Source organism: Harmonia axyridis, chromosome 1, assembly GCF_914767665.1.
Source record: "Harmonia axyridis chromosome 1, icHarAxyr1.1, whole genome shotgun sequence".
NCBI lineage: Eukaryota > Metazoa > Arthropoda > Insecta > Coleoptera > Coccinellidae > Harmonia > Harmonia axyridis.
Window position 1 is genome coordinate 39,831,834 of NC_059501.1, and position 17,431 is coordinate 39,849,264.

At 31.6% G+C, this 17,431-nt stretch overlaps 2 protein-coding genes and 1 long non-coding RNA gene across 4 annotated transcripts; 2 read left to right on the forward strand and 1 right to left on the reverse strand.

The window, feature by feature from the left end:
- Nucleotides 1-1,689: 1,689 nt before the first annotated feature.
- LOC123671370 (angiogenic factor with G patch and FHA domains 1) lies at nucleotides 1,690-9,344 on the reverse strand. Of its 2 annotated transcripts, none has more exons than XM_045605164.1 (8): nucleotides 8,953-9,344; nucleotides 8,614-8,823; nucleotides 8,296-8,457; nucleotides 8,009-8,129; nucleotides 3,778-4,179; nucleotides 2,694-2,901; nucleotides 2,542-2,641; nucleotides 1,690-2,097 (listed from the first exon to the last, which is right to left on the reverse strand). In XM_045605164.1, the coding sequence occupies exons 1-8, from the start codon at nucleotides 9,121-9,123 to the stop codon at nucleotides 1,933-1,935; spliced, it is 1,539 nt and encodes a 512-aa protein (XP_045461120.1). In that variant the 5' UTR covers nucleotides 9,124-9,344; the 3' UTR covers nucleotides 1,690-1,932. The 2 variants fall into 2 exon arrangements, with proteins under 2 accessions (XP_045461120.1, XP_045461121.1); XM_045605165.1 differs by lacking the exon at nucleotides 8,009-8,129 and adding an exon at nucleotides 8,167-8,242.
- Nucleotides 9,345-9,657: 313 nt separating this feature from the next.
- Nucleotides 9,658-10,965, forward strand: LOC123671372. The gene is made up of 3 exons (XR_006746085.1): nucleotides 9,658-9,852; nucleotides 10,380-10,569; nucleotides 10,765-10,965. It is a non-coding gene; the product is annotated as an uncharacterized LOC123671372 (long non-coding RNA).
- A 2,273-nt stretch (nucleotides 10,966-13,238) lies between these two features.
- Nucleotides 13,239-16,530, forward strand: LOC123671373 (hydroxymethylglutaryl-CoA synthase 1). Its single transcript, XM_045605166.1, has one exon. The coding sequence runs from the start codon at nucleotides 13,783-13,785 to the stop codon at nucleotides 15,175-15,177; it is 1,395 nt and encodes a 464-aa protein (XP_045461122.1). The 5' UTR covers nucleotides 13,239-13,782; the 3' UTR covers nucleotides 15,178-16,530.
- Nucleotides 16,531-17,431: the final 901 nt, after the last annotated feature.

Below are 17,431 nucleotides of genomic sequence, written 5' to 3' on the forward strand. Positions count from 1 at the left end.
GTACCTGGTAAATAGGAAATTTGGGGTGAATATCGATAGTACCAGGCAACGGTTAGAGAAATAGAAGCCGGAGTTCCCCGAGGATCGGTGATAGGACCGCTGCTGTTCAACTTATACATGGCAGACATACCGAAAATGAATAGATGCAAGATAGCCCAGTTTGCAGATGACACTGCCATATACTATCACAGTAGAATGCGGAAAACAATCACTAGGCAGTTACAGATAGACCTAATTAAACTGATGGAATACTTAAAGAAATGGAGATTCAAAGCGAATAAATCGAAAACATAGTTGCAATCTACTTCGGAGGAACAACAGTAAAGAAAGAGAAAGCAGGAAACGTCAAAATAGAAAACCAGACGATAGAATTGAAACAGGAAGCAAAATATCTGGATGAAAGAATGAATTTTAACAAACAGATAGAAGAAAACAGAAAAAAGGCAAGGCAATTGCACGGGAGACTATACCCGCTGCTCAACCGTAAAAGTAAACTTTCTTTAGAAAACAAGCTGAAGATAATTAAAATAGTGCTAATACCAAGCATTACGTATGCAGGAATTACCTGGTACAATACGAAAGACAATAATAAGGATCAGTTGCAAAGTACGCTAAATTCAGTAACCAGAACAGCGGTTGGCACCCCAACAAATCAGAGAACTGAAAATTGAAACTAATGAGGAAATACTCAACAAACAAAGAAAGAAGACTATTGTCTTCTTTCTTTTTTCTTTTCAGACGCTGAAAAAGCACGAGAATAAGGAATCAAGAAAGATACTACAAATCAAAATAAGAATGACAGATAAGAGAAAATACCTCTTTCAAAGAACTAAATAGAACAAAAAGAGTGACATGAAGTAGGGAGGAAAGTCTTCCGATCAGACAAGAGTAGAAAATAGGAAAAATTAAATTAGAGGCGTAGGGAATGTAAATTCCGGACCTTAAACAAAAAGAAGATCTGAGCAACTACACCTCAAGAAACGAGAGGGTCGTTCACCAAATGCGGCCAATGATCCCTGCCCATAGGCACGCTACCTGTTCGTCAAGGACAGGGACTCAAAACTGCAGTTTCTGGTCGATTCTGGAGTAGATCTTTTGCGTCTTTACACGCAATGCAGTCACTAGCAGAACAGAGAAATCCGACTTTATTCTTTCAGCAATCAATGAGACACCCATCGCCACACATGGTACAATCACTCGCAAGTCGCACGCTGAGCCGATATTTCACATGGAGGTTTGTCATCCCAGACGTATCCAAACCCATCATCGGTATCGATTTACTGAGCTTCTACAACCTCCCTGTAGACGTAAGGAACTGAAGACTTCTGGACGGAACCACTTACTATCTGAGGAGAAGTGGCTGAGTGTACCATCCCAGAAGACAAAGACTGTCAACGGATCCTCCAAGTATCAAGAATTATTGAATAAAAAGTGAATACGAAATGTGGCAATATTGCCCATGGGCTTGTTTGATAGAACATTCAATGTAGTTTATGAGCTGTCCTGGCCTGAGGTACTGATTATCATCTAAAACTCATTATTGATCAGTGACCTAGACTTAATACTTTCACAAAAATCTATGAAATTATTTTCATCGATTTTTACTGGTTGAAAGGTTTTTGAGTAGTAATTTTTAATTAGGGTGATTTTTGTGTTATCAATTTAACAATAATTTTTTTTTTATATTTTATTTCACAAAATAAAACATCCGAGTTCTATGCAATGATATGAACGATTCAAATAAATGGTATTTATATATATTTAATATTTAAGTAGAGTAACATAACAATAATTAATTTTTTTTTTATATTTTATTTCACAAAATAAAACATCTTAGTTTTATTCAATGATATGAACGATTCAAATAAATGATGTTTTTTTTTTTTAGAAAAATTAATATTAAATCAACTTTTTTGATTTCATAACAAAGAATTAATCTTCATCTTCAAAAATATTGTTCGTCTCTTGCAACTTATCAAATCTCTCTTGTGTCTTCTTCCATATCAGTTTCTTTTTTTTCTGCTCCTTTGAAACCTCAATGACATCAGGATTGGAACTCCCTACACCAGAGGTGCCTTCGTTGGAAACTAATTTTATCTATAAAATGCAAAAATAAATAATAATAACAATACTTATTATAACAATACAAACTATAACCATTAAACGGAACAACAAAATGAAGATCAATATGAGTAACTCTGCAATATCAATTATGTCTTAGTTAGTCTTAATTAACAATGGAATATCAATTTTTCAAATTCTTCTTAATAGCCAAAAAACTGGGTAACAATAACAATAATTTATTGATCCTTCAGGACACTTAACAATGTGTATAGGATAAGTCAAGGAAATATTATTTAATCTACTATTCTATTATTTACATTTTATTTTTCATCAGAACAATTAATTGTGGAAAAAAATTTTGGCATACCACCAAATCTAGGAAATCTATATATCCACATAAAATGATATGTGATAGATGAGATGTTATGAATATAACATTATTTCATACAAATTTAATGATGAAATGCTAATACTTACTGGTTCTATAATTCCTTGTCCCTCTTTTCCAAGGGATTGTCCTTCCTTCCAACCCATTTTTGACAGTAATTGAAATCCTTTATTCTTTGAAGAAATTGATCTGGAAAAATATTGAAATGAAAAAACATACAAATTTATCAGAATGAACTTACTCATTTAATGAAGACACCTCAGTTTTTTCATGTTCATTATGACTACCAATAATCTCTCTCCGCTTTTGTGCTCTATCTGTATAACCTGAAGCTAAACTAGTCTTTTCAGTATGGAAATTATTCATTCCAAACTTCTTTTTTAAATTCTTCAACTCTTTTCTATGACTTTCCCTTTTTACAGTTTTTGTCTTTTCATCGATCATATCACCTAAGTACAAATAAAGGGAATTAATTTCTATGAGTAATTCAATCTCATGAGTCAGAAAAGTAATCTTAATTATTCACCCAACTTTTAATTATCATTATGCCTACCACACTACTGTCTGTGGATGTTGTTCTTTATATACTATATTAAATGAATTAGAATCAACAAATATAAAATATATATTTTTGATGATAAACAATACTGCCGTATCACTTGTAAAGGTTGAATGTGCAAAAAAGCATTATTGAGATATTTGACTTCAAAAACTTTCATTTATGTCATCCAGATTTTCAATTGAATTAACATGCATTGTCATGCATTCTTTTTTCATGTTCATATTCAATTAACTCTGTGGATGGCACATATTAAAAATTCTAAAATCAAATATTTTAAAAATGCTCTTTTGCAGATACGTCTTTCAATTGACATGGCCGAATAGATCATGTATAATCGGCGGCAACTTCTTTTTAATATAGTGGTAGGGTAGGTATATTATATCCAAAATATGTATAACCAGATGAAATGCTAAACCCCCAATAATTAAAGAATTAACAAATATATTTATTTCTGTTTTGTAGCATGGTATCCAATATTACCTCATCAGGTTTTTTCCCTTTCGAGATGAAATCACCTTTGAGGAATATTTCTTTGAATAATTGTTTACTTACAATATCTACCACAATAATAATAGGACTCTGTTCTTAAAGCTTGTGCACTGGACCAAATTCATATTATTTTTTTTTTTACTTTGAATGAATTATTATTATTATTTTGTCATTATATGATACACCATAGTTGGTAGAATATTTCTAATTATATGGAAAAACAGATAACTTTCCAGTAGATTTTGAATTTCTAAGAAGAAATTTAAAAACTCACTATCATCTTGTTTCAGAAGTCCTGGTTCACAATGTCCACAAGTTTGTGAACCTTCATGTACATGGCATAAAAGTACTGTAGAACCAAGTTGAAGTCTACTCCCATGAACTACATCCAAACATTCACTCTCTTGCTTTGAAGTTGACATCCTCACACCATTTAATAGGGTACCATTCCTAGAACCCATATCCACAGCTTGGAACTTGTTGGAATCCTTATTATAAATGATATTCAAATGATGTTTGCTTATATTAATATCAGATATTGTTATTGAATGATTTCCTTCACGCCCAATACTTCCTCCTTCAAATGTAATTATATGTAATGATCCTTTTTTCAAACTAGGAACTTGTGATTCTTCAACAATTACTCTCATACAAGGAGGCCACCTCTTATTCAAATCTAAAAAAAAGTTTTTTCAAGTGTCAGTAAGTGTGACCAATGGAATTGAATTATATTTTTATAACTGATAATCCTCGTTATATTATAAATTATTTACTACCAAAGCCTTTATTATCTGGATATATTTAATATGAAAACTTATTAACAAAATAATATCTTATCTGATATCAAGTCTTGAAAGAATTTATTCTTTTTTTTGATTCACATCATTTCTTATTGTAATTGTTGAGGCAAATTCATTCAAAACATTTGATATTCTTGTAGACTTTTCAATATACAGGGTGTTTCTCAACTACAGAGGGTGATTCATTTAATTTTTTTAAAAAAAAGTTGGAATGAATATATGACCGGAGTTGTTTCATTTCTGAAGTTTGAAACAAACAGTATAATTACCATGAATATTCTCAAACGACTTGCTTGAAATTTGATAGTTAATTGAAATAATAAGGCCCTCATTTAGTTCTAACTAACTAGATTGAAATGATTAGGTCCTGTGGATACCACAGACAAAAAAATTGAGAAAAAAGTATGCGGTAAAACCGGAAGTTATAGAGATCTGAAAATATAGATAGAGATCATTTACTGCATTCGGTATATGCCACACCGTTAGCACCATTCCAATCGTAAGCTACATAAGCGTTCAGCAAATCACACCGTTCGCACAGTCTGCACTGTTCTGCGTTCGGTAAATGTTAACTGGTTACAACGGTGCTCAACCTTTTGCACCGTCTAGATAGGCGGAGAAAACGGTGCGAACTGTGGACCGTAGATTAGGTACAATAATATTAACATGAAAATGAGGGATAGGAATTTTCGATTTCGAGGTTATATTGAACACAAATTAATTTGATATTCTGGACAATACAAATGAAAATTGGTGGTTTCTCAATAAAAAATAAATATATTTTTGTAGAGGAGACCAAACTAGGCATTCCAAATATTACAATTGATGCCTTTTTTGATTAAATTAAATTTCTCTTGAAATCTGGTGTATTATATTAAATCAAAAAATTTGAAATTAAGGATTGGTTTGAAAAAAAAGGTAAATGCAATGGTTGTCTTTCAGCATCATGCACGAATCTGAGAATTTTGGAAATAAAATGGTTATAAATTATAAGCTTAATATGCAAAATCTATTTATATAGTTTTTTCTTATGTTTCGGTTATGTTGAAGGCAAATAAGTAATGATTATTTTGATTAAAAATAAAGGCTTATTTTACATAATTGTCTCTCAGCGAATAAATATTTCATCCATGTTCAAAAAACACATTATAAAATTCCTTTTATTATCTTCAAATTGATTCTGATTCATGATGCATATTTTCGATATTTCTTCAATAAATGGTTCATCAACAATATCTTCAAGATGACCACATTATGTAGAATACATCCTGATATCAAGAGGAGACAAACTGAATCTAGTCTGCCTGTCTTCAATAATTTCAATCGACGAAATTGTTATTTTTCTTTCCAACACATTCAAAAATTCTTCGATATCAGCTCCGGCATCGTTCGGCAAAACACGTACGCACCTCTTGCACCGTGGTCACGTGACCTATCAACCGTTCGCACCTCACACCGCATACTCTGCACCGGTGTGGATTTGCCAAACGCAGTAATTGTCTCAAACCACAACATGCAAATTTTCAGCACAAAATTATGATTAGATATAAACCTCTAATAGGTCATCGCGGTGAATCACCCTATATATAAAAATATAATTATAGATATATATACAAGGTGTTTCAAGTTCGAGTGCCTATTAGTCGTTTCTGGAGAACAGAGCGTATTTGAAAATTCGGAATATGACATTGTTCATGATGCCCTATTCAGCTAAAATATTTTCGAAGCTCCGGCACTTCCGGTTTTACAAGAAATGAAAAAAATGTTTCCAAAAAAAACTTTTTTTTTCATATTATGTATTAGATTTCATGAAGATTTCCATTCTCAATTACTTCTTAAAATTATTGCGTTAGTCCTTATAGTTTTCAGAATATTAAGAAAATAAATAATAAAGAATAATGGAAAAAATTTCCATAGTCACAATTACATGATTAATTTTACTGTGAATATCCTATGCATATACTCGATTCACTTCCTCGAACTAGAATGATGTAGAAATATCGTGCATATTGAACTTGAGAAATATGGTGTTTCAAATATTGTGCCAAAAATTGAGAACTTTCGATTTTCAAATTAGAACCCTATTTTTTTATGATTACGTTGGATTCTACAGAGAAAAATAAGGGTAATGTTTTAACATGATCATGCTCTCAAATTCAATAATTCAAGAGTATTTCGAGATTTCATGAATTTATGTTATACGTAGAGTCAATTTCATTCCATCTATTTCCAGACAGACTAGCAATAATACTCTGTGATCAGAGAAATTTAAATATCTAATTACTTCACATGTGAATGGTGCTTTCATTATTAAAGCTACACTAATTTAATTTCACTATTCCCGCTATTCAAATGATAAAATTCTGGATATACTTTTCTCTAATTCTGTGGCAAATCCGATCATTCTGGCACATCTTGTAGAACAAAATAGAATAAAACGGATTCATCTATTATCTGTCAAATTTGTGATACAGATAACTTTTCTGCCAACCAACATTTTTGAATGCAAAAATCACTTAACGATATTTATAGAAATAATTCTATATTTTCAAATAAAATTCAGTGTATTAGAGAAAATAATAAAAACTTGTACAGAAGGCTCATTCTACCACTTGTTCATTTTGAACTTGTGGAAGATTATCAATACCTTCTGCACTTGTTTTATAAATAACTCATTATTATTGCATTCATCGTGAATTATATTAGAATTCGTACCTAGAAAAAAACCTGTACCATATGAGATGAAATCATGCAGCACTTCTGTGTGCCAAAGTTGATGAATATTCTATACATATAAAAAACAGGAGAATACATTTTATACTTCCTAAATATTTTCTCATTAATAGGTAAATGTGGATATTTCTGATTGAATGCTCGACAAGTTCTCGAAAAAATTCCCTTGCATTCACCTTGGATATGGAATAGATCCAGAACGGGGATTCATTTATAGCGTATTCGACTGGATGCACCAGTGCAAATTAATTCAAACTAATTATGTCATTTAGCACTGAAAAAATTCGATTCATTTCACATTGGTGCAGCCAGTCGAATACGCTGTTAGTGAAATTTTAATCAACTATCTACCTGTCACTACGAAATAATTGTATATTTCAATTTCTATGATCATAGAATACTGCTTCGAAACGCACGCTAGAAACAGATTGAATGAAATTGACCCCAAGTATACATAAGTTCATGAAATCTCGAATAACATTTGAATTATTGAATTTGGAAGCATAATCATGTTCGAACATTACTCTCATTTTTCTCCGTAGAATCCAATGCAATCATAAAAAATAGGGTTCTAATTTGAAAATCGAAAGTTATGATCAAATTTTGTTCACAATGTTTGGCACAATATTTAAAACACCCTGTGACGATATTTCTCAAGTTCAAGATATGCAGGATATTCCTACATCATTCTAGTTCGAGAAAGTGAATGAAGCACAAGCATAAGATATACACAGTAAGAATAATTCACGTAATAGTGACTATGGAAATTTTCTCCTTATTCCGGTTAATAATATTGTAATAATAGGACATCATGAACAATGTCATATTCCGAATTTTCAGAAACGTCTAATAGGCACTCAAACTTGAAACACCCTGTATATATGTGATTAGAATTTCAAAATAATACAGGCTTCTCCAGCATCCCCTTTGAAAATATCTGTCCTTAGTCGAAAAAGAAAGAATCAAAAATACCGCTCTCAGAATCAGCCTCATCTTCGGAACTAGAAATCACATCTGATGAACCACTTTCTGTACATTCACCTTCTTCAACATCGACAGGATCATTATTCTTATTGGTTTTTTTACGTTTAGCCTGCAAACAACAATTCAATTACTTATCAGATACGTACCCAAGGCTAAGTTTTGAAGTCTATCAATTTTCAAATTATTGAACGAATTTGCAAGATGATCCAAATCAGTCTTTACCTACAATGAAAAATTTTTGATTATTCAGGAATTGTACATTATACTCATCTTACTTTTCCTTCAACCTCATTTTTTATTTTTCTTTTACCAATCTTTTCTGGAAACTTTGGTTCTTGAGCATCTAGGTGAATTTGAGAATGATACTCATATGACTTTGTATCTTGATTATATTGTAAGTAGGTACCACTATTACCATCATAATAAAGTCCATATTCCTATCGAAAATACAAAAACAAAATATTATACCAATTCAGTACAATAATACCTAACTCTAAAAGCAAGAATAATGAGTTATATGAATTAGGTTTCAGAATTTGATACTTGTGGATCATTCAGATTTTATTGATTTCAAGGAATTATGATTTACTTACTGCATTGTAATAGTAGCCAGTGTTATAATCATAATACATTCCCGAAGTTTTTTCATAAACAAATCCAGAATTTTGGATAGCTTGCTCAGCAGCTTTTGTTATATCTACTGTTATACTTTCAACTGGTTCATCGAAGCTATGTACTGGTTTGCTTTCACAGTGCAATTGGAAACTTGTTTGGACTGCTGCATCTTTTCTTATTGGTGTTTTCTGAAAATTAAATATAAAAGGAAATCTTGTGTTGTACTAACTTATGGAGACTGACATCTCGAAATAATCGATAAGTATTGAATAAATGATTTCAAAATTATTGAAAAAAAAATCCAGACCAAAATTTACCTTATTTTCTGATTTCAACTTTTTAATTTTTTTTTTATATTTGCCAATATATTTCAATAAATTTTCAATGAACTCTAATATTTGAGGCAATTCTGTAAGCTTCTTCCTCATATCCTCAGTCAATTCAAATTTTTCTTTAACAGAAGAAGTAAGACTTTGTTCCGACTGCATATTGAAACTTTAATCAAAATATTCAAATATTTCCAAATTTGTCAGCATTCAATTTCGGACCCAATTTCACACTACGAATACTACAATTCAATTATTAAGACCTTTGATACAACACATAACGATGTAACCCAAAATGGATAGAATATATTATAATATAACATATACTTTACGGCTCTAGGCATCTTATTATTATAACCTTAGAATTTTGAACCCTTAATCTACGATTGACAGTTTGAAGTTCGGTGAACTGAACATAGAGTTAAATATTTATATTTTTTATTGAAATTAAACCCAGTATATGATAGAAAGTGCCAACAGGAAAGATACATTATCTGCAGAAAGTAAAAAAAAATGAAACCGCGTAAGTATAAACTTGAAAATCATGGTACCAAATTTCGATTGAATTGAAACAAGTTCATCTACTTCTATATTCATTACACACCACAGAATTAAGGCAATCAGCTTATGTTACTATCACAGATTACTAGCACAGAGTTAGTCTGTGTTACTAAACTGAATTTCTGGCCCGGAAAATCCCAAAAAAAATTTATGGTGTTTACAGAAATTTTTATTGTGTAGCCTTAGAACATAGAATACCAGGAAGCAACATAAGGCAAATATTTATTTCTTCTTATGTGGAAGATAAGAATTTTGTATGACATTAATGTTGAGATATTGTAATAATCCCTGTACTTTTTTAATAATTGACGAATTTAGTTGAGAGTTCAGGTGAGGAGATATTTTGTGTGAAGTATATAATGTAGAAACTCTTGTATTTTTGTAATGTTAGTGGGACTGGTCTGATGATGCTCGGATGTTTTTGAGCGAAACTAATTACCAAATAAATGAACAGCCCTATTTTATTTAAATATTTCTTTGTTAAAACTGGCGAACGGAAATCCGCCATTACAGGCCTTCAATGATTCTTTACTTTGAAATTCTCATTCAACTTTATAGCGTATTCGAATTAATTCGAGTTAATTATGTCATTTAGCACTACAAAAATTCGAATTAATTTGCACTGGTGCAGCCAATCGAATACGCTAGCAGTGTTTCGTCCTGTCAAAGTTAACCAACAAATACCATAGGCGTATCATAGGGCAAGACAAGAGTTTTTTTTTGTTATTAAATTTCTTTATTCTTATCAATTTACTATCTGGTTGCGTTATTCTGTGAATAAATATTGATTATAGGTCAAAAAAAGGAAAAACAATTATCAATTATTAATGTGAAAGTATTTTATTTTCACGCTCTAGGTCTCCAAAAGATGAAAGGAGGTGAGCGTCATGGATTCATTTTTTAAATGAGCTTGAATTTGTTCCAAAAACTCAAATTTATTTATGCTCTCGTCATTTTGCTGATAATTGTTCTGATCGAACTCCAAAGGCTAAAGTGGGACTTCATCCCATTGCTGTGCCAACAATTGTGGTAGTTCGTTGAAAATATGTAAGTAAATTATATGGAGAACCATTTTTCACATTATGTATAATAGTTCCACAGTTTCTTCGTTTTTTGTAAAACTTTTAATTTCAAGATTCAATGTTTTGTTGATTTTTATTCTGTCCGCTTAAGGATATTTCTTTTTTTATAATGAAATTTGCTGACCAAAAACATACATTTTTCTATGTATGTTTATTTCAGGTAGAAAATTGTAATGCAATAGTGACCATACCCTCGAAATGCGTGGAAGGTGCTCTAATGGATCATGATTATGTATGTTCAATTACTGAAGCCTCAGGTATTGCTAGACCTTCATCTACATCCGAGCCTTTATATATGCCCAGAATATCAGTTAGAGAACAAACCCCCCATCTTGTGATGATATACACCTCCAAAAAAATCGGAAGACACACTACGTGAAAGAGTATTGAAACAGGGGATTGAGAAGGGAAATTTTGCATCTCAAAAAAATCAAATACCTGCAGAAGATTTATGGGTCAATAAAACACAAATTGGTCACGTATAAAACTTTACGATAGAAAAAAAATGCACATCCAACAAAAATCTCAAAATTACATTTTCGATAGGTGGCCTCCGAGTTACAGAATTAACTCATTATATCAGCCAAATTTGTTCATCAATTCATTATACCCAGTAGATACTTATCAATTTGTCAATAAAAATTATTTTTTTATTATTTGTATTATCATTCATCTTTCCCATTCTCTTAATTCTATTACTTCAATTCCAAGCTGTCCTTGACAAAACTATAGTATATATAAATAAGATAAAACTTCAAAATTCAATATAGAATCGTATATGTGAAGTATTATTATATAATTGCTGATATTTTTGCAATTATTCAATTCGTTGATGAAAGTTATTCATATGAAGTTTGATATACCTCTATATCTGCTAGCTTTCAGCTAGATTTTTCAATAGGATTATTAATTTTCACCGAAATGTAATACCTTCGAATGAAAGAAATTTGTATCCTACTACGCTACTGCTAACCGGAAATGTGATTCGGCCATATTCAGAGTCCCTTCCGTTCATCAGTTTTGGGACATTATGCTCCTTCCTCTTAGGCATAGATAAACTATATAGTTTGTATATCATCTTAGAACATTAATAATTTCCGCTCCTTCAATTTATATCCTGCATCTATATGTAGCCGTTTTGTTCCTGAATTGAAGTTAATAATCGAATTGACAGCAAAACACCGACCGACCTGCCAAATAGAGTCCTAGTGACAGCACGCCGGTACTAAAATATCCCGAACCAATAATACCCCTCTAGTTACGAGTCTACTTAGAATATAGAATTATTAATGTTCTAAGGGAGTCTATACGATTTGAGATTAGTTTGTCTATGCTTTAAGGGTTTAACAGCACATCCCTCTTAATAAAGAATGCTATGATAGCACTATAAGAACATCGTTTACAGAGAATGTTCTTTTGACATATTTTAGCGAACCTGGCACTAAATTCCTATAAAGCATCGTCTCTTTGGACTTTCTACTCCATGCTTAGAAGCACACTCAGCATAACTAATGGAATCAATATAGAGAAATATTTAAAATTAAGTGCGTGAGGCAAAAACATATTGTAGTTGTTCAAACTTTACACTAAATTATATTAATAAACAAAATAAGTAATTCCAACTAAAATTTGTATAGCATTGTTAAGGGTAACTATTAAGGTTGACAGGGCCGGTGTTAGGGGTGAAACAGTGAAGCGACTGTTTCAGGCGTCTCTTTTCGAGGGGCGGCAATTTAGCTCAGATTGTAGCCGCCCTTTCATATTTCTGAAAAAATATAGTCTTGATTATTAACAACAACATGAGGTTGATCCGTTTCGCTGCGTTTATCAACATTCCCTGCAATAAAAATCTCCAAACCGTCTTTACTAAGCCGCCTGTTCAATAAATAACACATGGCAACCCAACTAATATAAGCAGCATTGCCTATTACCCTTATTGAAAAAGGGATGAAATGTATTTCAAAAAAAAAAAAAAACCTTTCGAATTACGTGGAAGTTTTTCACGCATTCAACATATGGAAAGTTCCCACGATTCTACAAACTAGTTACTGATAAATGCCAAATGAACATATGCCTTCAATTCAATCCCGATTAGTTTTCGAATCTTTGCATGCCTTACCGCCCTTTGTATTTTGTGGTGTGATAGGTAATCTTTCATCGATAGTACGCAGTGTCTTGTGAATGTGAAAATCAGATATATTACTTACGCATTGTTCATCGGCGTCGAAGAAATCTAGGAATAAATCAAGATACCTACAACGGACAAATATAAGGTAAATAGACACATGCACTTGAAGTATTATTATTTTGAATTAATTAAAGATAAAAATGTCCGAAAAAAAAAGAAACCTAGTGGAAACGACTTCAGAAAGAAACGATGAGCAAAAACGCTAGAGAAATCAAAAATGGCGAATTATCATCGTGGCAGGTGATGTTTTTTGTTGGGGGGAGGGGATTTATTGATGCTTCAGGCGCCGGCCCTGAAGGTTGATATTTTTTGGGGGGGGCAAAGTAAAGTGAAATTATAGTTCTGCTAATCTTTTATGTGAAATTTTAGGGGGGGCCCGGGCCTCCCCAGCCCCCCTCTCCCCTAACGTCGCCACTGGTACCCACTGAATGAAACTTTTGTAATGATAAGTACATACTCTTGATTTCTACATCGTTTCCGTTTGTTAGGTAGCATAAAATTTCTATACGCAGAATAGACTATAGATATATTCTGGGTAATGGGTTGAACTGAGATGTCTTAAAATATTTATAAGTATTTTTAGGTGTCTTATAATGTCTCGATATGTTAGTGTTCTGTGATGTCTAGCACATTTTCCTCATAATAAGATATTATTTGATCACTGTATTTGAAGAAATGATAGTTCAAACTACCAACAATTAGTTCAGTTGTTAGTTCAATTTTCAACTGTCATTATTCACTGAAATTGGAGTGTGTGATATTAGGTCTATGGTCTAGTGTCTATCATTTGAGTTGAGTCAGGATTTCTGTGGAAATATATACGCATTTATACTGTGTTTATACTCTGATGGGTTATCCCAGACCCCCACCCCCCATTCAAACGATTTCTCCAAACAAGTTCCGTTTAAGAAATTTCTTTTATCAGTATACATTCATAGCCGGTCGAGTTTGCTTCGTGTCTCTATTGAAGTTACAATAAATTAACCTATCATGGGTTCGTGGCCAGATGATGTTGGAATTATTGCAATAGAATTAACTATACCTTCTCTCTATGTTGATCAAGAGGAATTAGAAAAGTACGATGGAGTGTCTTCTGGAAAATATACAGTAGGATTAGGACAAAAGGCTATGGGAATTTGTACAGACAGGGAAGATATTAACTCATTATGCCTTACAGTTGTTCATAACTTACTGGAAAAAAATCATATCGATTATTCAGAAATAGGGAGGTTAGAAGTTGGTACTGAAACAATAATTGATAAATCTAAAAGTGTGAAAAGTGTGTTAATGCAGTTATTTGAACCACATGGTGTGACAGATATAGAAGGTATTGATACAACAAATGCTTGTTTTGGTGGAACTGCAGCATTGTTCAATGCTATTTCATGGGTGGAATCTTCTGCTTGGAATGGAAAATATGCTCTGGTTGTTGCTGCTGACATAGCTGTTTATGCTAAAGGGGCAGCAAGACCAACTGGAGGTGCTGGAGCTGTTGCCATGCTAATTGGTCCTAATGCACCATTAGTTTTTGATAGAGGATTAAGAGCAGTCCACATGAGACATGTTTATGATTTTTATAAACCAGATTTATCCTCAGAATATCCAGCAGTAGACAGTAAGTTATCAATTCAATGTTACTTGAGTGCTTTAGATAAATGCTATCAATCTTACTGTGAGAAAGCATCTAAAGTCTTTGGGCAGAAAATTGATCTTTCATTTTTTGATGCTATTTTATTCCACACTCCATACTGTAAACTTGTACAAAAATCTCTTGCACGCCTTCATTTGAACGATTTTTATTTGGCAACTCCAGAACATAAAGTAAAGAAATATGCAGAATTGAAAAATTTGGAAAATATTGTGTTGGAAGAGACTTATTTTGATAAAGAAGTAGAAAAAGCAGCATTGAATAGCAGTACAGAGTTATTCTCAACAAAAACTTCCCCTTCTTTATTAGTAGCGTCTCAAGTTGGGAATATGTACACTTCCTCGCTATATGGTGGATTAGTGTCTCTTTTGATATCAAAAAAACCATCTGAACTGGCTGGTAACAGAGTAGGATTGTTTTCTTATGGATCAGGGCTGGCTTCGTCATTTTACTCACTTAAAATATCAGAAGATGCAAATAAATTTTCTGCGTTACACAAACTGATATCAGGTTTGAATTCTGTTTCAACAAGTTTGAGTCACAGACGAAAAATTGAACCAGAGGTATTTGAGAAGTTTATGGATATCAGACAAAAAAGTAATCATTCAGCTCCTTATGAACCGATAGGATCTATAGAAAGCTTTTTCCCTGGAACTTACTATTTAACAAATATAGATGAAAAATATAGAAGGTTTTATGATCGTGTTTCAAATGCAATGAATGGTCATGCACATTGATTTTGTGATAGAAAATATTATAGTAATGGAGTTGGATGTAAACAATAGTATTTTTTTCATAAAATGGAGTTAGGGGATTTGATTCAAGACTTCGTTTGAGGTATACTAAATTTTTATTGTGGTATTGCAGTATTTTACAGTATAAGAAAAACATTTTCCTACCATCTGATCAAATTTACAATCTTCATTGTACATCCACAGTTAAGTATAGATCTATCTTGAGAAATGATAACTAATTGCTAGTAAGACGAAAATTTTCCCAAATTTTAAATTATTTTATTGAATTTTTCTATCATAAATCATATGAACATTTCTCAATAACATTTATTACATTGACAATATCGAATTGTGTGTTTTGATATTATTGTAGAAATATAAAAGACCACCAAATAAATGTATAACTAAAGTGAATGTCTGAATTATTTTTTACCTAAAATTGAAACATATAGGATGCTTATTAAAATTCAAACCTAGTGTTGGTTACCTGAAATAGGCCTGAAAGAAGCAATGGATGCTTTGGCTAACGTTAAGCCAACAATTGTTATCGCAGTAGGCATCCCAAATGAATCTGAAAAATTGGTTTAGAATTTATAATAATGAAAATAAATCTCTTCATTAGGTAGCTCATAATCGCATTTTTGTTAAGTAAAAATTTGGTTATAATATGAAAAATTATTGCAATAACTTCTGATTTGTTGGAATTAGAAATTTATATTGTGATTTTTAGAATGATAATTGTCATACATCAAACAATTTTATTTGAAATATGTCAATTTGTTGTATCTGTATCAATTCATCACAAAGAGTTAAAGCCAGGGTAAAATATTTTTATGAATAATATTGTAATGATAGTTTCAAGTCAATGTTCATAGTTATTGTTATTATATTTTAAATCAGTTTATGGGTTATAACGGTTTTTGCTCTGATTAATTGAACTGTTGAATCAGTATTGTTATTACAGTATTTGGAGCATTGATTGTTATCTTCATTTTCTCTTTTTTTTATGCAGTCTTTGTTAATTACTTCTGATTATATAATTTCCAGTTATTTTTCTCTTATGTATGAAACATAACAGTTGAAAGTGTGGAAAAATATATTTCTAATTAAATTACATGAGTTTCATGTCATTCTAAGTTTATGTTTAAAAAATAAAACTTATACAATCAGGGGGCATTGAAATGTTATATGCAATGTGATGAAGAAGTACACCATTTTATTTGTTGTTATATGATAATGAATGAATGTTTCACACCCAAGTGCCTTTATAATTAAGTGGAATTCAGTGTTTTATTTATATATCAGTGTCTTCATTTCATGTTGATTTATTTATTATTCAATAAATTATTTAATTGACTTATATTTTATGCTTTCCCATATTACCGAATTGTAAATATATCATTATAACCTTTTTTCAAACTAAATAATAATTCTTCAGAACATTCAACAATGTGTATAGGATAAGTCAGGAAAATATTACAACTATTCTATCTATTGAGTGATTAACAAATCAGAGAGAAATTCCTCAACTGAATAGAAGCACTTTTGGAGTAATAACTCCTTGAATGTTTGTTTTTTCAAAGATTCATATTCACTAACAACTGAGTATTAGTTTCAACAGCCTTTAAGGTTGAGAATAATTCGAAATCTAGCTAGCACACATATTTTAGGAAAGCCTAAAATTTCCTCAGTGAGTATGTTGTACCTACCAACCTTGATGTGGGGCTAGCTAAGAGGGGTTGCAGTGGCCTCAGGTACAATCAGGAGCGACAGAGGTGTGAAAATTTTAAAGCCTGCTACTATAAGTCTAGTTAGTGATTTAAAATTCAGGATCAAATTTTCAGGAGCGTATTTTTCAGGTCAAAATAAGATTATTTTCCATTAACATGTATGCGTAAACGGTTCGTTACCGAACTACAGAGCGTTGAAGTTTCGACATTTTCTAATTTTTTCTATTTAGCTCTTTCAGTTTTTGAGATATTGAAATCAAATTTAAAATATAATTTATTACATTTAAGGATTTACACCATCCAGATATTTTTCCCTTTTTTGTCCCATAAATTTTTTTGTAGTACTTGCTGGATTCTAAAATATGAAATGAATTATTTTTCTGTTCATAAATTTTTTCGTCTTTTGTAATTTTAACGCTCCTGCGATCGTTATCGAGAAAAAAGTAAAATCATTTTTGTAATTCGCTAGATTCAATTGAATTTTTCAGCGGAATAATGAAAAGATGAATTAGTGGGCTTTGACTGCC

Bases quoted from the DNA above. Each gene is read 5' to 3' on its own strand.
- LOC123671370 (XM_045605164.1), bottom strand. From the start codon at position 9,123: ATGCAGTCGGAACAAAGTCTTACTTCTTCTGTTAAAGAAAAATTTGAA. The intron at 8,130-8,295 runs GTAAGATGAGTA...TGTTGTTTGCAG, and splicing joins AAAATGAGGTTGAAGGAAAA to GCTAAACGTAAAAAAACCAA. The intron at 2,902-3,777 runs GTGAGTTTTTAA...ATTTGTACTTAG, and splicing joins ACTTCTGAAACAAGATGATA to GTGATATGATCGATGAAAAG.
- LOC123671373 (XM_045605166.1), top strand. From the start codon at position 13,783: ATGGGTTCGTGGCCAGATGATGTTGGAATTATTGCAATAGAATTAACT.